This window comes from Scleropages formosus, chromosome 4 (assembly GCF_900964775.1).
Source record: "Scleropages formosus chromosome 4, fSclFor1.1, whole genome shotgun sequence".
NCBI classification, from domain to species: Eukaryota; Metazoa; Chordata; class Actinopteri; order Osteoglossiformes; family Osteoglossidae; genus Scleropages; species Scleropages formosus.
In genome coordinates, this window is record NC_041809.1 from 3,884,988 (window position 1) to 3,907,752 (window position 22,765).

Below are 22,765 nucleotides of genomic sequence, written 5' to 3' on the forward strand. Positions count from 1 at the left end.
CTTTCTTGCCATCAAAGCTAGAGCTGTAAAAAAAATGGGCAGCGGGGGCCCAAACAGTCGCCGGGGGCCGACAGAACGCCTTTCCTGGGCTTCCTCTCCCAGTGTCCGCACCACACGAGTGGATGAAATCTGTGTCCGTGTGGGTAGCTTCCTATATTTTTTTTTCTTTTGAACACATTGCTTAAAGTGTTGGTGTTTGGAGGAGTGACGAATGAGCACAGGACAGCGACACCCTGAGCTGTGGAAAAAAAAAAAAAGGCTTTATTTCAAACAATACCACATGACATAAGGAAAAATAAATATACGGTTTTGGCTCCAGTTTCAGTCCTACAGGCCATCGTGGCTCACGTGGTCTCCACACCCCTTCTGGCTGCTCCCAGGAAGTCGTAGGTCACCTGGGTGATGTCGAATGCCTCCTGGACGGGGTTCGCGGAGAGCAGGACGGAGAGGCCATCGCGGACGCCCGGCGAGGCGGAGGCGAACACCGCATTCCAGCGCAGTGTCTCCTGCTCCTCGTTGGCCCACTGTGCGGAGGGAAGGGCGGAGGAACGCAGCAGGGGGAACACGGTGCTCATGTAGACCTCCACGAAGAGGCCCTTCAGCCGCTGGCCGTCCCTCTGCGCAACACGGCGTGACAGATCAACGCTCGGCTCATTCCGCTCAGCAGCGTGCGCGCGCGTTTCCTGCACTAAAAACCGTCTGGAGATTCAAGCGTAGAGTCACGTACCTTGTGCGATCTCCTCAGCCCGCTCTCCTTCTCGGCCCACGTGCTCTGGACGGACACGTCAGCTCAGCGTTAGCCAAAGCGAGCGACCTTTTTCACAATATTCCTTCTCACTGACATTCCGTTACCCTCTGTGAACCAGGACGTAATAAACAGTTCCGTTTCTTTACAGTCTAACGGCAGTACCCCTCTTTACCGCAGTCAATGTTTCACATACTGTACTTACGAAGGCCACTGCCAGGCTGAAAACAACGGAGCTGGACACCAAAATGCCAGTTCCTTAACCACTACACCACCCGCTACCTGCAATCTCCACGAGAATCCTTCAATGCAGTGAAATTCAGACATTCTGTTTGAAAGAGGTTCAAAGGTGGTTCAGCTGTTCACCTGACTTACCCTCAGAGCATCCAGAAGATCAGTGTGATCCAAAACCTCTGGGAACGTTGCCAGAACTGGGTGGCAGATAAGATCTGCAGAAGAAAATTGCTCTTCACAGAAATTTTACGAGCACGAGCTCTACCTCATATTTCTTGCTCCTGTTTTCCGATCATAACTTCTTGTGTGACGCTAAGCTCACGATATCAGTGTCAGAAAAATCCCAGTCATTCTTTTATCGCTTTGCTCGGCTGAACTGGCTCTGTCCGAATGAATCGATTTAGGAATAGTGGCGACACGGCGGCACAGCGGGTAGCGCAGGTGCCTCAAAGCTCCTGGGCTTTGTGTTCGGTCTGGGTTCGAATTGGGGTCGGTCTGTGTGGAGCCTTCACGTTGCTCTGTGTTCATGTGACTTTGCTGTAAGTGCTCTGGTTTCCACCCACAGTCTAAAGACATGTGTGTCAAGTAAACTGGCTCTAAATTGCCCCTAGTGTGTGTGTGATTTCCCTGGTGTCCCATCCTGGGTGTACCCTGCCTCCTGCCCTATGCTTCCGGGATAGACTCTGGACCACCTTGACCCTGCACTGGATGAGCAGTTATTAACAATAAAAGGATGGACAATTTGGGATCAGATCCCAGATGAGATGCACTAAAAATAGAAACTTTGTAGTAACACAAAAGGTGTTATGTTTGGTGTCCACTGCGCAGGTGCGTGTTTACCGGCGTTCTGTATGGTGGGCCGGTCCCTGACGAGAGCGTCGGCCAACACCTGTCTGTAGAGAGCCAACAGGTGTGCGCTGCAGGTGCTGCCAACCAAGGAGTCGGGCAGGAGGCTGATGGGGAAACAGGAAGGTCACCTGTAGCCGTGTACTGGCTTAACTGCAAGGTCACAGAGGTCAAGCGCAGCGGTTTAAAGTGACATGCAGAAAAGTGGGGGTTCAAACTCCAGGGCTCGCAGACTGATTCCATGCGGAATATGAAGCACATTAATATCTCATTTCACTCGTTTATCTCACGCCTTTAATGACGTTGCAGATTTACACTCACACACCCTGTGTTTCGCACGGACTGGTTCGCGGTGGACCGCACTTACTTCAAGGTGGCCCTGGTCCTTGTGTTGGGCAGCCTGAGTTTCACCAGGAGCTTGGGCTGTTTCCTGGAGGCCAACATCTGATGGAAGACGCTGCCCGTGGCTGCAACAAACACACACAAACGCACACAGATGACGGATTACTTTCAGGAAGAGCTGATGTTTGGAGAAAACGGGCCACCACCAAGAGAGCAAACTGGTCCGACGTCAAGAGTCGCAGTCCACTTAATTATTTATTCAATTATTTTGAAAAATTTAAACCCGAAAAAACTCGACACACGTGTATAAAGACGGGATTCCCCTCTGTACCCGAGACTCTGCGGAAAGGACAGCGCTGCCTGTCCATCCTCACCTCGGCTGCTTATCGAGGGGTCCACGTCGACACCCTTTTCGTACGGCGTCCCTCCGCTGACACTCAGCTCACACATTCTGAAAAAGCGGGTGCGTTTCTCCATCATACATCACTAATTAGTAGAGATTACGCAGAAAGTTCATAGATCCCGAAGGGAACAGCACACACCTCGGTAGTGACAGACGACACTGGATATCACTTGAATAAATAAACAGTACAAAACAGTGTATCTAAAGTAAAACACAACAATGAGAGCTCAATGACCAAAGTTAATGCCCATCTAAATGACAGCACTGAGTGATTATACATTATATACACATTATATGATTATATACAGTGCTGCTTGAAAATATGCAAACCCTCTAGGGATGGCCATTATTCCTGTATTAACATGTTAAGATAAACTTATGAAATGGATAAAGGATTACAGTTTACTCCCCTGATTCTATTCACCTACTTGGTTTAACCAATACAACCATGGTAAAACTAAGGGACACAGGGAGTTCACACACTTTCAAGTGCATGCAAATATTATCTTCAAAAACCAGAGAAAAACATTAGATACTCAGATGCCCTTTATACACATCCGGTGCTATTTATAGAAAGAGACAGTGACATCACTGCAGTAAGATGCCACTGGGGAGTTCTGAAGGTTCATGGTGCACGAGGCGCACGGCCGCTTCACACCCTGCGGTCACACCCCACCCGCCTCGGCCGAGGAGCGCCGGTGACGACCGCATCAGCTGTACCTGTAAGGGACCGGCACGCCGCTGGCATCAAACAGCTTGAGGAAGGCCCACCCGCAGCTCAGGTCGCCCCGCTCGCCTGTGGACTGCAAGTCGAGAGCGAGTCAGACGTGACGGCGTCTAATAAGAGGAGCGCACCCCTTGCCGGGGGTCTCTCGCTTCTCCGCTGACGCTTTTTAACGGCCTTAAAGGCCATGCACCACCGCTTAGCTGTTAGTAATTAACTCAATAACTCACATGTCTCTATTCCTCTTACAAGAAACCACAGGTTGTTTTTATTAAAATTAGTTTCCAAAAGCTGTACGGCGATTAAAAACGTGCATCGTAAGAAGACGTGAAAGCTCACGTTTCTAATGTAGGTGACGCCGAGTTCGAAGAGGACTCCCAGCTCGGGAGACTGCGCGTCGCTCCTAACGAAGCAGTCTCCGTCCAAGAGGCTGGGCAGGATACCGGCCGTCTGCAACGATGGAACACGGCTGTGTTGGATGCGGCGCGGACGCCTTCGGAAAGCCAGCGAGCCTCCGACGCACAGCAGCTCACCGTACCCTTGGAGAAAAGGTCCACGTCTTCGGGTTCTTTGCGCTGTGACAGGCTCTCACTGTGTGGATGTTGCTCAACACCTGCAGCCGGGGAAAAGGAACAAGTTAAAGAAGCGTGACTTGAAATACAGTTTACACCACAACTCATCCATCCATCCATCAATAACTACTTGTCTACTGCAGGGTAGTGGAAGTTCAGAGTCTCCCCTGGAAGCATATGGCGTGAGGCAAGGTACACACTGGATGGGACACCAGTCCATCACAGGGCAATCTCTCATACACACTTCACCAGTTTGCCTGAAACACATGTCTTTGGACTGTGGGAGGAAACCAGAGCACCTGTAGGAAGTGCACATGAACAAGGGGAAAACATGCAATCTCCTCACAGACAGAGTCAGATTCAATCCCGCATCCAAAGCTACAGCCCAGGTGCTGTGAGACACCAGTGCCATCTGCTGCAGCAGTGTGTAACCCACTTCATTATAATTATTATGATGATGACGACGATTATTATTATTATTCAGCTGGACTACAAAGCTTACACTGAAAATGGCAACTTCCAATTTCCCACTAGGCAAAGCTTAGATCGGGGATGAGTAGCAGGGAGGTCTGAAAAGCACATTTTGGAAAGCCAGGGCATGGCCTCTCTTAGTACTGTGCCCCCTAGAGGTCGGAGGCAAAATTACAAGCACACCTTAAGAGACCTGACAGCAAAGAGGTATCCTGAGAATGAAGATGTACGATAAATCAGCCACACGTGCGCAAAGCCCCCGTGAACCTGGTCATGACCTCTGGTTCATCCGATCTAAGCCAAGAGGGTGAAATAACGAGTCGCAGCAGTCGCAGGCTGCGCAGGCCTCGGCTGGGCGACCCACCCGGACACCGTCGAACACGCAGAGCCGCACGTGTCTGCTGAGGACCTGCACCCCCACCCCGGGGCCGGGGATCATCCTGCAGCTCCAGAGCGTGAGCGTCAGGGAGGTCCTGGTCACCCGCGGTCGCACCTACACACAAAATGAGCAACTGGACGTTTAGAGCAAGCGGGGCAGTTCGGCTTTATCGGAATCCTCTTATTCGCTTGAGTAAAAAGTCGACGGAAGAAACAGGTTTTAATAAAAAAAAAAAAAAAAAAAAAAGCATGTTGCACTGCAGGAAACGAGCAAACAAAACACCTGATGGTGTAAACGACACTGGAGATGTTATTCCAGGGATCTTGGTCACGGCCTGAGCGATACTATGAAAACACACACACACAAAACGGGGGAAAAAAAAGAATTAAAAAATTGCAGCTTAGAATAAATACATACACTTCCTGTGTCCGGGTCCCAGAAAAGGTCTTTGAAGGCCAGCTGGGATCGACTCAGCTCCGGCTGGATGTAGTAACTACTCCTGTACGTATTTCCTGCAGGAAAAATACACACTTCTTGCTCACAGAGAAATGAGGGTTCGAGAAGAGCACAAGAAACGCCACAAAGAGCCACAAGTGAGCTGTAACGTCTGTTCATCCAAAGAGGTAAAAGACCTAATTAAACCTGTCGTCAATTAATCCAATTCCTGTTTTCATGGGGTGCGAAGACATTTTCGTGCCCATCAGTCATCCGTTACTCATTGGCATTACTGCTGCAGATTCATCGAGAGCTGAGGAACGGCAGCTACGAGAGGCATGCGAGGAATGTTCCGGCACTGGCGAGATTGGCTGTGATCCTGGCGCGCATCTACATCCCCTCCAGATAGCCCTTTGCGAAGAACTCAAAACATGACGCGTGCGCCCTTATAGCACCTTTCATCTACGCCCTCGAGCAAATTCTGCAGAAACAAAACTTTGTGCACAACGAATTCGGAAGTAGTTCACGTGCACCGCCTCTGTGGAGCCAACTGTGTGTTCAGGTGAGATGGTTATATAACACGGTGGATGGAGATTTCCAGCTCACCGACACCGCCGGCACTGCTGCGCCTTGTGTGACCTGCAGCTGTGAAACACGCCGTCAAAATAAACCTTTAGAGTTGAACAGAGACAAATTAAAATAATAGCTTGTTTTAAACTGTGGCAGCAGGTGGCGCAGCGGTTAGAGCTGTTGCCTTGCACTCGGAGGACCCAGGTTTGAATGCCACCTCCTGCTGCAGTACCTTTGATCAAAGTACTTAGCCTGAATTGATAGAGTAAAACTTACCCTGTTGCATAAATGGATAAATCAGCGCAAGTAGATAGATAGATAGATAGATAGATAGATAAAATGGTGATGTCATCATTCATTATGGCATACACTTCTGAGTGGGGTTCTCGCATGTCCGTGCAGAGTTTATTTCGTTGTGGGAGGTGCAAAGGTCCCTCTGAGCAACTGTTTGACACAGTGTGAGAACAGCAGAGGCGCAGTGGGAGCGCGGACCCCGAGAGGGGTCGCTGCGGGCCTCACCTTCGGCGAGCATCCTGGAGAGGGTGGATGGCCGGAAGCCCGCAGGTATGGCCCCCATGGCTGACAGCACGTCCGTCGCGTTCATCTGCCGGTCGCCACACGTCATGAGGGTTAACGGAAAGACACGCATCCTGAAAAACCCGCCTGGATTGTTGCAGCTGGCTAAAGTCCGTCTGCAGCCACGAGGACTGGCGGCTTTAAGGGAGCGACTCTTCCTGGAGTCTACAGCCCAGATAAAGAGATTTAACAAGCTGCATGGACGTCTGGCACCTCCAGCTTGTCAGCCACACACACCAGACACCACTCTTAAACTTACTACTCACACCTAGAGCAGGACCAGACACGACACACATCTGTGCGCGACTGCATTTAACAACAAATTAACATCAGGCGACGTTTCTGCTGCTGAGCTGGTGGAAAAAGCTCGATTTTATCACACGTGGTGAGGGTAAATCACAACAGAGCGCTGCCGTTTACAGTAAACAAGGTCGCTGTGTGCAGTGTAAACCTGCGTGACGACACAGGCATACAGCTGTGCTTTCGGACCGATCCTCCGCACGTCCGCCTGCACTGCGCTCAGATCGTCCGCTCACCTCCGTTATCGCTTTCCTCACGACATCCCAGTTGGAATGGTGGCTTCTGCTAAAAATAAATAAAAGCAATGAGCCTCCCCTCTGCCTTCTGCAGACATTAAAACAAACATGCCTTAGAGGCCTAACCTCTGATTTTCCAGTTGTTTTGTCTTAAAATAGTTGCCCACTGGGAGACAGAGTTTAGGATCACAAGCTGCTTGCTTTGTGTACCGCGCCATCTGGTGGTCATTTGTGGAAAGCGTACCTGGACTTGGTGGTGGGCTCCAACTGCTCGTCGGCGCTCTCTTCTTCAGCGTCCGACTCGTCTTCGTCATCCTCTTCGTCCTCCTCTTCCTGCGGCACCTGTAAGGCCCCCTCACAGTCAGACCCATGCAAAAATATGGTACAGACTGCAGCGATTCCCTGTGCGTGAATGAGCGTCTGTGTACACTCTATGCCATCGATACGCTGAACTGTCCCAAATTGTTGAACCTTAAGTTACGTTTCAGACAGATCAGAGGAGTTCTCACCTTTAAGAAATTTTTAGGGACTACACCCATCCTTCCTTTGGAGTCTTGAGCGAGCCACCAGCCATCGGGGTTTTTTGAGAGGATGCGCAATAAGTCGCCTTTCTGTTGCGTGAAAACACACACGATCGGAGCGTCACGGGACACAAGGGTTAAGCACAATCAATTTCTGTAATCGATAAGCAACTGATTAACTAGTCAGGGTCACACTGATGGAACACCTGTCCTGAAAAACATGTTATGTGAAAAGGAGAAGCCTTGGATAGGAGGTCAGTCCATCACCAGGAACTAACTCACTCACTCACTCACACACAAGAAAAGCAACCCCATCATTTAAAAACCCCTGAATTACCTGCACTGTCAAGTCGCCTTCTTGTTCACCTTTGAACGAACAGGCAACGACAAAAAAATCAGCTCGTTTCTCCTCGTCAGCTTGATCCTCCTCCTCCTGCTCCTCCTCCTCTTCGTCATCATCATCCTCCTCCTCCTCCTCAGATTCCTCTCCTTCGTCTTCACTTTCCGGCTCATCTCGAGAAGAAGCGTGCGTCGCTGCCTTTTCGCTGACCCACAAAGTAAACACAGATGGCTCAACACCGACAGAGCTGAGCCACTTTTCGAACACAACCTGCCGCGGTCGCCGAGCGCTCCTCTTCTCTAAGGGCTTCACCGATGTGGAAGCACAACACGCGCTTCATCCTAAATATTCAGATATATCACAAATGTTTACTAAGAGTGAGAGCCTTGAACTACAGTGTGGCCAATCCAGTTTGTAAAGTGAGAGAAAGGAGACAACAGGTGGGCCACCGAGGGACCAATGGTCACTATGTGCCCAAAAAAGGTCTCACAGTTCTCCTTGTCGCTGGCGCGAGTTACCTTTGCGTGGGTTTCTGCAGCATGGACAGCTTCAGAGAGAGAGACTGCAGCTGCTGCCGGATCGCCTGCAACCTCCTCTCCTCGTCCAGCTTCCTCCCCTCGTAGTTCCCCACGGGGGCGGGTTCGTCCGCCTGAGACAGACGAACGGTTTCACGCATCGGGGCCAACGGTGTCATGTCACGCCAGCCCAAAAACGCCGTGTCGATACTCGCCTTTGTCAGCTTCCTCAAGGTCTTCGCCGTCTCTTCGACTGACTTCTGGAGACTGCTGCACCTGCGAACAGAGGGACGCTGACGACGGAGTGTCGCTAACGCACAGCGCCGCGCTCCTGCCCTTTCTCGCTGCGCTTCGGGACTGCCGGCGACCGTACCTCCCAGAGGCCTCCGTGAGCCCCTCGCCGTCCGACGTCCTGTCCAGCTGCTGCACCTCTCTCGCCAGAGAGTCCACCTTTCCACAAAAACATCTGGGTCACTCACTTCAGTGCAGTCTTTCCAAGGATCTACCTGATTTACTGACTTCATCTGCTGAGTTAAGAACTACTGACAGATCATCCATTACAGCAGCTGGTAGAGTAGTGGTTTTTAGACCCAAAGGTTGCAGGTTCGAATCCCATCTCCAGCTGTAGTACCCTTGAGCAAGGTACTTACCCTAAAATGCACCAGTAAAATTACCCTGCTGTATAAATGGGGAAATACTGTCATTCTGAGTAGCTTAACACAGTAAGTTGCTTGGAGAAAAGTGTCAGATACATGAGTAAATGTACTACGGAGAATTATATTTACTTTCTGGCCACCAGGCAGTGCCAGGGTTGAGCCGTTGGCCTTGCAATATAAAAATCCAAATTTAAAGTTGAACTCCTTCTGTGTAGGACTACAGCAAGTACACCCTGCCAATGGTAAATCAGTGTAAAGTTTATCTACCACTTCAATTCACCTAAACAATGGTTCAGAGTAATACGGAAATAACTTATCCAGCTGCATCGAACCTGAGTGAAAGTCGGTGTTAAAAGAGAGAGAAACACACCTGTCTTTTGATGTCATCCGTGTCCCTCTGCAGCGTCTGCAGCGGCCCCTTTCTCTTCGGCGGCATATTTCTCCTGAATATAACCGCACAGCTCAGCAGTGCTGCCGCCTCTGGAGTGTTTAGACTCGCGGGAATATATATTCGTCTTACTTTATGGGCACTGTGGAGGACTGACGACTAGCACCATTATTCTAAGTGGAGAGACGCCACTGATTCGGTCGCTTAGAAACACAGCGGGGTGAAAAGTCAAAATGCGGAAGTGAAGCTGTCGCGTAGATGTGACGTCACGTTTTTAAATCGCGCGGGCCTTGCGTCATAAACCTGCGCCTTTAGGGTCGGTGTGGTGTTAAGTTCACGGTAAGTAGTCTAGCGTTAAATGAGAGGCGTTGCCTTGTCGGGCATTCAGTTATGCGGTTTCTTTTAATAATTCTTATACTGTAACTTGCAGATTCATATTTTATTGGTAAAATAGATATACTACTGCAGCCGATATTTTTTTCAATTCTTGGACTAATCAACCGGGAAAAAAAAAGAGCTTATGCAGTTTTAACAAACAAGCATATTTTATTGAAAAAATACCATTTTGAGTGAACAAATTAAAACGCACAACGGTGAAAGATGAGTGTTGGCTTTTTTTTCCCCCTCAACAAAAAATGCGTCCTTAAAACTTTAATTTCCAAAGTGAGGCTCCAATCTCATTGACGTGAGTCTCAAAGCCGGAGGCGACGGTGGTGGCGCTGTTTCGGCTCTGCGTGGGCGGACAGGACAGCCTGGCAGGAGAAAAGGCAGAAGAAGAACGCATTGAATCACAGCCTCACACAGCAGGAGACTACGGTGCTGTACCTGTCTAACACAGCACACCGCGCTTGAAGCTTCGCATCTAAATCCAGCGAACAGCTAGGGCTTCATAAGCGCTCACAGTCCAGTCAAAGTGCGGTGGTGCCGCTACGAACTTTTTTACTACCAGCACGATGAACGCTGGATTAACTCGCTCTGCACGGACGCCACACGCATAATCTTAGAACGTGACGTTCGCGAGTCTCCCCCCCCTCAGTTGTGTGTACACACAGAGAGCGCGACCGCACAGCACAACTCACACACAGGCCGCGTGCGAAGTGATCACGGATCCCGATCCGTCCCGAGCGCGCTCCGAGTCACTGTCACGACAAGTCCAGCTTCTTCTGTGTCTCCGCCAGTTTCTCCTGCAGTCTCTTCTTCCTCCAGTCCAGGAACTTGCGCCTCATCCTGTTGGCCTGCCAGCCCGCGAGGAACCCCGAGGCGAAGGAAATCAGTATCGCCACTTGGAGAATCCTTTCGGACACGTCTGCCATGTTCACCTCTGGGTGGGCGCGGCACGTCGCGACGCAAGGTCACGTGATATGCACACGCGGAAGTTGTGGGCGTCCACTACGGAAAGTGTTCAGGACCAAACTTTACAGAATGTCTAAAAGCGGAAGAGGCCGTTCCTTTCATGCGCTTTTATGTCCATTTTAGTGAATTTTACCACGAATCCGATTAGAAATTAAAGTAACTCATGAGAAACGTCTGAACAAATTGTGTCTTTAGCAGAATTAACGTATTTCATCAAGGGTTTATTTTACATTTACATTCAGATTATTCTTTTTCTCCAAAGCCAAATTACTGTTAATATACCAACAGTTATTACCTAAATTAGAATTTTATACTCTCATTTGCTTTGTAAAAGGCTACCCTGCGCCCTGTTATTCCCGGATAGGATCCGGACGGCCGCGACCCTGACCAGGACAAACAGTTAGCAAACCTAAGATAGATTTTTATGAATGTGGAATTGGTAACAATTTCATACATTTGATTTGAATTAATATAAACTGTTATTAATGTGTAGCGGTTTTAACATAATGTTTATTACATGTTTGCTACAAAAGTGAATATATGAGTGGCAGTATGCAACAATAATTATAATATTACATAGTGTAACCGTTATTATTCTAATAATTGTCGGAAGAAGTCTTCCTAAGATCATTTACAACGATAAAACCAGTGTTTACACTATGTAACCAAACCAAGTATAACTCGTGGAGTTTCCCAGTTGAAGTTCAGAGCGGAGCAGGCAACTTCCACCTACTTTTTGCTACATGACAGCCTGTTAAACTTGATATTTCTGCTGCATGTGTATGTAATAGCTTGCCAAACGTAAAATTTTTAATTAATCTGACTAATGAATACAGCGTAGCTTTAAAAAGACCAGATGTCTTTTTGTCTTCAGATGTCAGTCAGTGAACCGCACCTTCATTTACATTATTAGATGATCTAGAAAATATGATCTGTATTCCATTTATTCCTTTCAGATGGTCAAATTTCTGTGCGTCAGTCCAGAGAATCTGACATGGATTCTGTAAATACTCAAACCAGGATTTATTTGACCAAAGCTTTCGGTGCAGCCTTGGTAAACACTGCCAATGAGAGCTTTAACAACAAAGAATGGTTTTTAGGCGGAGATGGACCGGTGGTCAGCCCACAGCGCCCTATACTTCCAGGATAGGCTCCAGACACCCCGACCCTGCAACAGTTATGCATGAGTCTGTGTGACCAGTGGTAATACTGATGGTGCCTCCCCCCCTGGAGGGTTGGTGGGGGATTGGACTTTGAAAAGTTCAGAATACACAGTTTATAATATTCGTAGTTATGTTATCGCTGGTCGTATATTTGATTCATGTCAAACGTCCAGTTTCTCTGTCTTGTTTCTTTACGATCAAGCAGAAAGGTCAGTCATTAAAGCGTTTACTTGGAAGGTGTTTCTTGAAAATATTACCAGGTTTAAAATGATGTAATTATCCTTGGTACGGAAATGTTCTCATTTAAAAATTGACTCCGCTATTTTGCGCGAGGCGAACGCAGCACATTGATTTAGTAAGAGTTGCTACGCAACGGACCTCCGTGGTGTCGTAGGGCCGCGGTGCATCGTGGGAACATACGAGTGATGCTGATTCAGGAACGAGGAGGAGGAGGAGGAGAGCGACGCGGCTGCAACATGGTGCACGAGCGAGATAGCGAGGAGCTGCAGTGACCCCGAGAGATACAGAATGCGCCCGAGCGGAGCTGCCGATCCCGACACGTGTGAACGGCGACAGGAGCACAGGTGAGCGCAGCGGCTCACTTCTCTACTCCATCATCATGGTGATATAGTGGTGATGATGGTGGCACCTTGTCAGTGGTACTGCTACTAAGTCTGGACCTCACATCTCCAGCAAACGCCCATCACATCATCGGTAGCACCGCCGCGCCTTCTCTGTCTGTGTGATAATAATTAACAGGGAGCGAATTTAGCGCTGCATACGTGACAACCTCACCGCGCACGAATCGAGCAAAAGTAAACCGACATTTGTTCCGCTTAACGAATGTTTCATCATTAAAATAATAGTAATGAATAATTGACAGAGATGCATCATAATGCAGGCTTTATAAGACTCCCTTTGTCGGCCGGTGCTGGGATTTGTAGTCTTTGTATCTTGTACGACTCAAGTCGCGTTGCGATGAGCTGCCATGTTAAAAACTACATATCCCAGAGTGTACAGCGTCCTCATCCCTCCGCGTTTTTTTTTTTTTTTTGTCTCTTCTGAGTGTTTAGAGTCTGAACGCCGTGCCGATGGCTGACGATATACGCTAAAGTCGAGGTGAGGGGCTGACATTAAGGGCGGCCCCCTGGCGTGAGGCTCGCCGAGAGAAAAGCAAAAGGTGCGTTTACCGGGCGAGCGTGTCGGACGGATGCAGTCTCCGTGGAAACGGTGCGCTCGCGCGCCGCCCTGTCGCGAGAGAGAGGCGCGCGGGATGCGGGATTGCGGGGTGCGGGCGCGGGCTGCGCTGGGGACGGAACTGCAGTGCGGATAAAACGCATAATGGGGAGAGCGGGAGGCAGGCGCGCGCTGGCTCCCCACGCCACGGAGCGCGCGCTGCTGAGGAGATTTCTACTCAGAATTCGCCCGTCGTCGGTGTTTGTTACCTGGCAGCGAAAACGAATCGCACGAAATACTAGAAACGCGAATGACAGGACAGGAGGAGGAGGAAAGAGGCTGCTGCAGGAATTATGACTGAATTCAGCACCACCACCGGCGTGCCAGGTCTCAGCCAAACGCTTTCCTCGCCTTCGCGCGCTCACGGTTGAGATCATTACCTGACGAGAAAACGCCGAAGATGGACTTGAGGCTTCGCGCTGCCTGAGGCGAAACGTGTGTCACGCGTCGCTCTCCTCTCTCGCCTCAAAAATTTTACATGTGTGCTGTTTTGGATGCGGCGGCGGCTGTAGATATAGTGTAAATTTTGCAGCATTGATTGATAGTGATTGTCAGGTAGAGGTGCGGAGGAGGGTGACGGTCATTTATCGCTACAGTACACTGTACAGTCAGGAACTTTCTGTGTGTGTAGCGCCGTTCAGACTTCAGTTCATCCCGAAAAGCAGTTTCTTCCGGAGGCGGGGAGGTAAATACAGTAACTGGGCGAAAACAATTCACAGTAAGTCAGTATAAAAATAACAGAAACACATGACATAACTTATAACAAGATGAAGCAACAAACTGCTCCACTGAGCCTGTAATAAAGACACAGGCGGCTGCGGCTCTGGCCGTTGGACCCTGTAGTGAAGAGCAGTGGGTATAATTGGTGTCGGTGCTGCCGGTGCCGATATAATACCGGTGCTCCGTTCCCAATATGTGCGCCGGGTAGATCACTCCAAGAGCCGCGGGCTGGAGAAGAGGTCCCAGCAGGTGGAGGGGATGAAGCAGAGGCCGGAAGGGGTAGCCTCCAGGTAAACCGACACCTGTCCCGGAGCCACGCGCCGTGTCACCGGGTTTACCGCGGTCAGTGCAGACTCTACACGGGGGCAGATGTCCGCAGTGGTGCCTGGGATAAAGTGCTCTCCGCCTTCTCTACACAAATCAGCCTTTTGTTCCCCCCCCCCCGAATAAAAGCAGACCGTTCCTGATCGTTTAAATGTGTTAACAACTAATCCGTTCACTTTTTGGCCACCATTTTATAGCCTCAGTCACTTAACGATGTGTTAGAAGAAGTAACCGCCACTGTTTGTGTGTTTGAATTTCACAGCAAATTTTGGAAACTATGAAGTTTTGCGCTTGACACGCCGGGATACGGAATAATATTTTGAGAAGTGCCTGGTTTTCACTACGATCACATGCCGAAGGGAAGAGTACAGTCAGTCGTTGGCCGAGCGCCTACGTTACCACACAGATACCCCGGTGTTGGAAGACGGGCCCTGGGTCAGATTAAACTGCTTACTTTTTAAAATGGCTATTTACTTATGAATGCCATTAAATGGAATTTTAAAGCCTCCTATATAAATATGTAAATAGAATATTTGTCAGTTTCTGGCCCCAGTAGCTTGGAAGAAGAGCGGTTTCTGTCCTTTTTGGAAATGACTAATATAAGTGAATATGATGTGAGGAGAATGTTGGCTGTGTTTTTATAGCACTTTTTACTGTAAAAATGATTAGCCCGGTTACACACTACTACTAGGTACCTTTTCAGTCTTTTGAAAAACATGTGAATTGAATGCAGACAGTTGGTATGTGTCCCAAATCATTTGTTCAGTGTTGCATGACAAGGATTTGTTTAAATGTTCACTTTTCGTGTTAACTGTTCGTTCTTCCTTTTGTTTTCCCATCTTGCTGTGCCTGTTTTGCTTAATCATCCTTGTCCAGAATGCAAATATGGATATGCCCTTAATAACGTTTATAGAAATATTTCTTAAAGTAGTTATAACAGAAATTCTCTAAGGAGTTTCTGGTCTAAACCTGGTAAATGTTTCAAAAAGAAAGGATAGGTTGACTGCATTATGAGTTTTACCAATGCCAGTGTATGTTTTTCATTTCATTCTTGTATAATCTCTTATATTAAGTCTGTAAGCATTTCTTTATGCAAGTTATTGTTTTCACAATGAGAGTGAATTATTTATAATTTAGGCAGTTGACAGGGCTGAGTGAAGCCAGCTGTCAAGTTGGAATACAGATTCCATTTCATTAATTAATTAAATATCACAGGGGTGACCTTTCACATGACATTCACTGTGTAATATTAATTGTTTTGCTTCCTCCCTCTGAGATGAACCCACTTCTTGAAGTCAGTTTAATGGCTTAGTTTTCACCGTGGATGCTTCACGACGTATGAATGAAACTGTATGAATTTGAAATGATGATCAACCTCTTTTAACTGTGAACTGCTTGTGAAACAGGGAAATTGCAGATGTTCTCCCTTTGAGTCCCATGCATGTCCCTGGACACAGGGTGAGTTGGGGAGAGTTTTCACCGTGATTTTACACAGTGTTTCACACGGAGCATGACTGGCTGATGCAACGTTTTTAGTCAGCCGCGATAACAAACTCTCCTCTATTTTTTGACTTGTAGGCTGACAGAGGAGGGTTTTGGAATCAACTAAATCGGGAAGCCAGAGTCTAGGATTTTAACAGAGACGTGAGGGTTTGTCCAGAGCTGGTCTAATATGGTGAGAGGTTTATGTGTTCTTCAAGTTGCTGGCAAAGTGGCTGCTTTCCACTGCGATTTTTAACTCCAGCCTGCTTCTGCGGTACCTTCCCTCAGACCCGGGGAGTGTATCGCTGCTCTTAATTGATGAGGAAACCTGAATGCAGCTATTCCTTGCTTCTGCGCAAGAAAGAAAAAACACCCTTCACAGTGGGATGGTTCACAAGAATGTGAATGGACTAATACGGAGGATGCCTTTTCCTATCTGTCATTACAAATATGAGTCTCTTCTAACACAGTTATCGAATCCCACTTGTCACATGTCTCTGAACATTTCCGTAGCCTTCTGCAGGGTCTGCCAAGAAGCTGCACATTTAACAATGTTCCCGATCCCATCACAGGGAATAAGATTTTTAAACCACTGTTATTGTAAAAGGCTTTAAATAATGTACAGCTGAACCGTTCTGATCATTAACTATGCAGAGTGACATCTGTATTGCTTTAGAGCAAATTAAATTGCCTATTTGCTAGAAAGCTACATTATGTAGATGATCCTTACGAAAAAACATTGAAAATTCTATCTCAACACTTGCTAAGTAATGAAATGCCAGTATAAAGTTTTTTTTTTTTTTTTTTTTTTTTTCCCCTCTCGTTCTAAAACTAGAAGCATTGGCATGTATATTTGTATACACACTTACTTGAGAAAATTGTTGAATAAGTGAAACGGCTTGAACTTAAGAACTAATCTCAAACAAACTGTGGTTGAAGCATCTGAGTTGAGAGAATCTCAGCAGATATCTGTATTTGATATGGAGTGAAGAGCTGTACGCTTACCAGCCGAATATGTGCAGTCAGTGCTTACAGTGTGGCTGCGTGATGGATGCTATGAGGAACCGGCCGACCCAGCTGTCCCTGCTCTCACAAGGCCCTTTTCTTTTCGTCACTGGGCTTCGATGCCCTGCCTAGACTAACACCACGATTTACCCTTGGCACAGCACAACTGCTTGGTTAACCTATAGAACTGGAGTTTTCTCACAGGAGTTACCATTGTAAATATTTATTTTACATTTGTTCATTTTGCAGAAGCTTTTCTCCAAAACTACGTACTATGCAAAAGTGCATTTCACAACTGAGTTCAATCCAGAAACATGATTATCGGCTTGCCAAGCATAACTCAACAACGATATTAAACAAATATGCAACATTTTTTTTTTTAAATAAATCTTTAATATCAACCTTTTGTGAGTACAAAATGAAATTGCAATTTTTTCTCTAGGATGTATTTGTACTTTCAGATGTTGAATTTGCATTTCGTTAATGCATAGGATGAATGCACACACTTCAAATTTCTCATTTTCAGGAACCGTAGTAAACACTGAAGGTGAATCACATGAAAAACAGTTGAAATGAGCCTCATCTGGGCTTAGGTGGTGAAGAACGTGACTCTAGCTAAAGAGGGCTGCCTTCCCACCGATAGACGATGATGTGCGGATGTCCTAGAAGAGCATTCAGAGCTGATGATGACAGAGCCGTGCAAATGCTGTCGGTCCACACGGGCGCATTGTGGTCTCGCTCGCTACCTCTCTCTGGTCCCCTGCTCCTCTCTGCCGCCTCCGCCAGTGCGGAGCTTGAGGATAGCAGGCAATAGTAATTGGCATGACTTTGCTTTGTTGGATTCAGGACCCTGGGGGTTGAGCCTGAATGGTGCTCTGCATGGTTTCCCGCTGCACCCGAGTGCTGCATGCATGACAGCATGTTCCCTGTTTCAGCTGCGCTTCCTATGATCCTGGTTTACGGCCTGAAAAATGACCTTCAAACAGCCGAATCCCCGTTCACACGAGTTTCAGGACATACGCGGTGGCGCCGTATTTCCGATGTAGTCGTGTGACGCAGGATCTGGGGATCTGCACTCTACTGTTTACATGTGTTCACTTGAATGGAAGTTTCCCTTTTCTTCATAGATGCTTCTTTCTTATGGTTAATGTTGATTGTCAGCCTTTGCCGAATTTTTCATGAAGCATGTTTAATACCTTTAAGAGCACTAGACAAGTACTTTCAATCTGGGCTTTGCGGTAGAATGGCATAGATAAGAATGTCGTTTGTTGTGTGCCGCAAATGTGAGTGGAGTAGTACAAAACCTCTCCGTGTTACACAGTGTTCCCGGGAATCAGTGCGCGCCACCTACACATGCGGTAAATGGAGTACTGTGAGCAGGCAACTTCCCGATGGAGATCTTTACTGAAGTCCAGACACCGTGTGATTCGTTGTTATTGAAAAATCATAGTGTTGTCTCAGACTGGTCGCTAATGGATATTTAAAGAATATATTTGACTGATATAGCACTATTATGGAGTAGCTTTTTAAGCTGGTGTCACTGCGGTAACCAAGAATCCTGTATGACATCTGTTTCAATATTAGAAACTGTAGCATGTTAAAAGCTAGGTATAAACAGAATGCAGTGAAAATGTAATAACCTGGTAAAATCAACATTGTAGCACTCTGGCCCTTCGATTGACGAGCACAACTGAGACTGGAACACTTTGTAACTCCAAAGTCACTTTTACTACTAAGTCACCATCTATAAAAGCTTAATAATACAGATGTCCCTTGGTTTATTTATAGGTTTGGTTATCCAAAAACCTTGAATATATCTGAATCAAATTTTTTTATTAACATTGAGCTACATTAAAATTAAAACTAATTTAAAATGGTGGCAAATGAAAATGTCATCTCCACAAATTTCTATTCGGTGCCAGTTGTCCTCAGTCATTGCATAAACATGCCATGTTTCACATCTTATTATTGACCACACTTAAGAACGTCAGACAAGAGATGTAAACACTGCGGAAGAGAGTTGGTTTAGCCAGCCTGCCACTATTATTTTGTCTGGTTGCTCTTTACTGCCCACTATTGGCTCGGATGGTAAACGCAGCTCACGTTTTCTCTAGCAAAGATTTTAAGAAGAGAGCTAAGATAAGAAAATCAAATTGAAGGTAAATTTAAAATATTTTCAGCTTTGAAAATTTAGTCAGCAAACTTAACTTGATCGTTAGTGATGTGAGGAGCCAGTGTATTTTTCTCTCGGATATAGAAAAATTTAACCACTTATTCCTGAGTTTGCAGTCTATAGTCTGTAGTTGAAAGGATTTACAGTCATAAATGTGCTTAAGTGTTTCAAACCAAAATGTATTTATTTTCTTCATGCTGATGACACCTTTGACCTTTGCTGTTAGGAAATGATTTTGACATTTCAAATAAAGAGGAGTCAAATGGAATAAAATATATATATACTTTTTATATTACTTTCAGTTAGTTTTTAGCCTGAAATTCTTAATTTGTACTGATGAAGTGCAGTTTTTCTTATATGCAGTCTGGGGAATAATTTATCACATTTAATGTTTATCCTTATGTATTTTTGAAAAGAAATTTGTCTTTTATAGATTTTTGGTCCTTTCTTGCAGTTTTGACTCTTCTTACGGTGATACTGTGTACGTGTTTGATTCATTTGCGGTTTTTTGTCTAAGGTAAAAAATATCAAAATGCCAGTCTGTAATGTTCCAAAGCATTTCTCCAGCTCTTAGTTTTTCGTGCCGTGGGCCTCTCAGCAGCACGCTGTGCATCAGGACCTTCAGCCGTCTCCCTCATCCCGCAGATAAATGGCTCGTTTAAGCTGGGAGCTGCCCGGGTTCTCTCTGGCTGGCCGATGCAGTGCCTAGCATCAGCTCTCCAGGAAGACGCAAACATGAACGGGGCCGGAGAGCAGGCGGATATCCTGCCTCCCAACTGTATGGTCAAGGATCGATGGAAAGTGGTGAGTCTCCTCCATGCCCTTAAATGTGTTTGTCTGTAAAAGTGTGTGAACAACGTTGTGACATGTCAATTTGTTCTAGCATTACTTATAAAGGAGACCATTTGTTTTTTTATTTCAAAGGTTAAAATACAGTCACCCCTCAATTTACAAAATTAATCTTCCTGAAAATGGAGATACTGACATTTCTGGTACCAAAAGCCTATTTCCCATTATTGTAAATGGGGAAAAATAATAATGCATTACCAGCCCATCCAAATATCTCAAACAAATTTTCCAAATATCACTAGAATAGTGTAAAACACCATATAACTATACACCCATGATTTTAGCACAAAATAAAACACATTTATGCACATACTGCTTCAGGATAACTCTCAATTTTCGTTTTAATTGATCAGTTCTGTGCAGGATAAGCGATAAATCAAAGCATGTTGCGTTTATTGTGAACAACTTTATAAAACTACTCATTGCACCTAAAATGTGTAACATGTCCAAGAAACCATCACCTAAAATTTTCCTGCTAATTGCTCTGCTTATTGTACAATAATTTAATTAAATAACACACCCGCTATGCCCAACATGCTGTGTAGTCGAATTGAAATACATTTTCTATAATGTATCATTCTTCTAAAGCAACATTCTTACATTTCAAACACACCAACAGTCGGAAATATCTGCATGCATACACCCAAACAACTGTACGTTACTTCTGCTTCACTTATGATATGCGCAGTTTTCATTTTTTCAACACACTTTGGATAAATTTTGTTAAATTTTTTTTTGTTCCGTACATAAAATATTTGGTGTCAAAAGCCAATGGTTGATATACCGAAATTTCAGATATAGAGAGTTCATAAACTGACTGATGATTATATAATATAAATAAACTGTAATAGGGTTTTTAATGCCTTTTTATTGGGGCTTTGGATTTTTTTAACAGTAGGATATGAATGATTATGTGCTGAAATGTCAGAATTACACTGTTCTCAGTCAGTGGTTGTCCTTGTTAGAGCTGCACAAATTGTATACTTGGATAATTTTGTTTTCCTGTTTTTTTTCCCCCCTCTCGTTCCTCAAAAATATCTCAGTTCCCAGGCTGAATTGAATTGTTTGTACTCACCTTGTGGCTCCAAATGAATGGAAGGGTTAATACATGGCAATATTTGTGTCTTACACATCGGCGTTTCCAGATTGTTCAGTTCCATACTGAAAATAGGACATTTCTATATGTTGTGTAATGTACATAACACAAGAAAAGATTGTGTGTCTACCCTCAAGTTTTACCCAAGGGGGAAATGGTAAACTGTTACTCTGTAATAGGACTGCTTTACGAAATGAAAGGTCTTTAGTTGGTGATGTCTTTTAATGTTGTGGGTTTTTTTTTTTCTTTTTAAAAAAAAAAAAAAAAAAAAACCTCCAGCTGAAGAAAATTGGTGGCGGCGGGTTCGGCGAGATTTACGAGGCTCTTGACCTGCTGACACGGGAGAATGTGGCGCTCAAGGTGGAGTCGGCTCAGCAGCCCAAGCAAGTCCTCAAGATGGAGGTGGCCGTCCTGAAGAAACTGCAAGGTACGGCGAGGCGCCTGACTGCCTGAATTCACACCACCAGTTCTTTCTCTTGAAGCTCTGTGTTCTCGCTGCTTACTGATTCTGTTTATGTTTGTTACTTTGGAACCAATTGGGAAGAGGAATCTGTTTATTAACTTAGACTAGAGACTGTATACATGTATACACGTCATGTAGTTACTTTTATATAAAGTATGTATTGAACACTGTCCTTTATACTACATTTTAATGTATACTTATTTAGACTTGATTTACTGTATATATTTAAATGCATATTTATTTAGGCTACATTTATATACAGCAAATATAACTAGTTTAATGTAGTCTGTGCATGTAAATATATACAGTAAATGTATATATGTAACTGAAGTATTTATACTTCATAGTTTTTACATAGGCTATATTTTTATACTTAGTTATTTTGCTCAGTTAATGGGGGGGGTGTTGAACCCCGAAAGTAGTTTAATCTCTGTTCCCCCTGGGGACCCTCACTGACACACACCCTAGTACCCCTAAACAAGACGCTTCATTTTGTACAGTGTAAAACACCCGGTGTGTAAATCTGCATGAAAGCGTCAGTCTGTGGAGCTCCTCCTGCATTCAGCATCCTCATCGTCAGCATCTTAACATCCAGCTGCTGAAGGGTCGTGGTGTCAGTAATTAAGCAATCCAGCCAATTATGGTGGATGTGGAGGGAACGAGGCAATTCCCCCCGGTGTCTGGCACTGCCGATTGGGCTCTTATTCCAGCCTGAAACGTTGAGTGCTGAGGGAGGGAGTCACACCCTGTCGTTACCCAGTCTCCCCCTGGGGTGCCCCCGTGTTGCAAGCCCTGCCTGTCACAAACATTTGTTCCGGTGCCTGGCTCGGAGATGCCGTGCCATGCCTGCCTGGCACAGAGTTGTCATTCCCCCTGCCTAATGAGCCGTCCCATTTGCGTGCCTCGATCTCTTGAGGAACGCAGAGAAGCGGCTCCCGTGTCTCACGGCCCTCGGCTGTCTTCTCCCCCTTTAATGGAGAAACAGAGAACACGGAAAGGAACATCCTTTCAAGACTGGTGGGAGCACAAAGAACCACTCTGAAATGTGAACAAGCTTCACCCAGTGTTAAAACACAGCTTTTTAGTGTGTGAGCAGGATCCTGAACTATTTCCAGTCTCGAGCCTTTGTACAACTTCCATTAATTAATTTAATTCATCAGTAATTTAGTAGACGCCTTTCTCCAGCGTTAGATACACTGCACTGAATTCCGTACGGTTATTCACACATGTACATGCCAGAGCGGTGAACACACACACTGGGCAATTTAGAGTCACCCGTTCACCTGCAACAGACATCTAACGTAGCGGATAGAGCTGCTGCCTTTGGACCGAAAGGTCGCAGGTTTATGTCTTGCTGCTGGCTGTAGTACCCTTGAACAAGATATTTACCCTGAATTTCTCCAGAAAACAAAATACCCAGCTGTATAAATCAGTAAATAGTAAGTAGCTTAACATTGTATTCGCTTCAGAAGTATGAACATGGGGAGAAGGGGCAAACTGCACACAGACTGAGTGGGGACCAAGCCCAGATCCACCTGTATAGCCCATGCACCATGAGACATCAGTCTTAAAGGAACCTCCTGATGTGTCCTTCATGGCTGTTTTAGCTATGCGGCATGCCAGCAGTCACTGGGAATGGCATGAGGCC

General features: G+C 46.0%; 2 protein-coding genes across 5 annotated transcripts in view; one reads left to right on the plus strand and one right to left on the minus strand.

Moving 5' to 3' along the window:
* Positions 1-226: 226 nt before the first annotated feature.
* nphp1 (nephronophthisis 1) lies at positions 227-9,528 on the minus strand. 2 transcript variants are annotated; one of them, XM_018740086.2, is made up of 20 exons: positions 9,236-9,528; positions 8,583-8,659; positions 8,425-8,485; positions 8,213-8,343; positions 7,692-7,899; positions 7,343-7,444; positions 7,078-7,175; positions 6,834-6,879; positions 6,241-6,325; positions 5,134-5,228; positions 4,702-4,830; positions 3,833-3,907; positions 3,634-3,744; positions 3,291-3,373; positions 2,542-2,618; positions 2,193-2,292; positions 1,820-1,932; positions 1,121-1,194; positions 728-772; positions 227-617 (listed from the first exon to the last, which is right to left on the minus strand). In XM_018740086.2, the coding sequence occupies exons 1-20, from the start codon at positions 9,299-9,301 to the stop codon at positions 345-347; spliced, it is 2,049 nt and encodes a 682-aa protein (XP_018595602.2). In that variant the 5' UTR covers positions 9,302-9,528; the 3' UTR covers positions 227-344. The 2 variants fall into 2 exon arrangements, with proteins under 2 accessions (XP_018595602.2, XP_018595601.2); XM_018740085.2 differs by having other exon boundaries at positions 6,834-6,882.
* A 2,373-nt stretch (positions 9,529-11,901) lies between these two features.
* Positions 11,902-22,765, plus strand: part of ttbk1b (tau tubulin kinase 1b) — a 41,206-nt gene continuing 30,342 nt past the window's right edge. The window contains exons 1-4 of one of the 3 annotated variants that reach the window (XM_029251481.1): positions 11,902-12,353; positions 12,843-12,888; positions 19,355-19,513; positions 20,934-21,081. In XM_029251481.1, coding sequence (XP_029107314.1) covers positions 19,406-19,513; positions 20,934-21,081 — 256 coding nt within the window. In that variant the 5' untranslated portion in view covers positions 11,902-12,353; positions 12,843-12,888; positions 19,355-19,405. Of the gene's footprint in view, positions 12,354-12,842; positions 12,950-19,354; positions 19,514-20,933; positions 21,082-22,765 lie in introns of those variants that run through there. The other 2 variants (XM_029251479.1, XM_029251480.1) reach the window with 2 other exon arrangements.

What these genes read in the sequence shown, in the direction of transcription:
- nphp1 (XM_018740085.2), bottom strand. Translation starts at nt 9,301, where the DNA reads ATGCCGCCGAAGAGAAAGGGGCCGCTGCAGACGCTGCAGAGGGACACG. An exon ending in CCTTGAGGAAGCTGACAAAG is followed by an intron (nt 8,344 to 8,424) that starts GCGAGTATCGAC and finishes CGTCTGTCTCAG; the next exon opens with GCGGACGAACCCGCCCCCGT. An exon ending in CTGCAGAAACCCACGCAAAG is followed by an intron (nt 7,900 to 8,212) that starts GTAACTCGCGCC and finishes TTTGTGGGTCAG; the next exon opens with CGAAAAGGCAGCGACGCACG.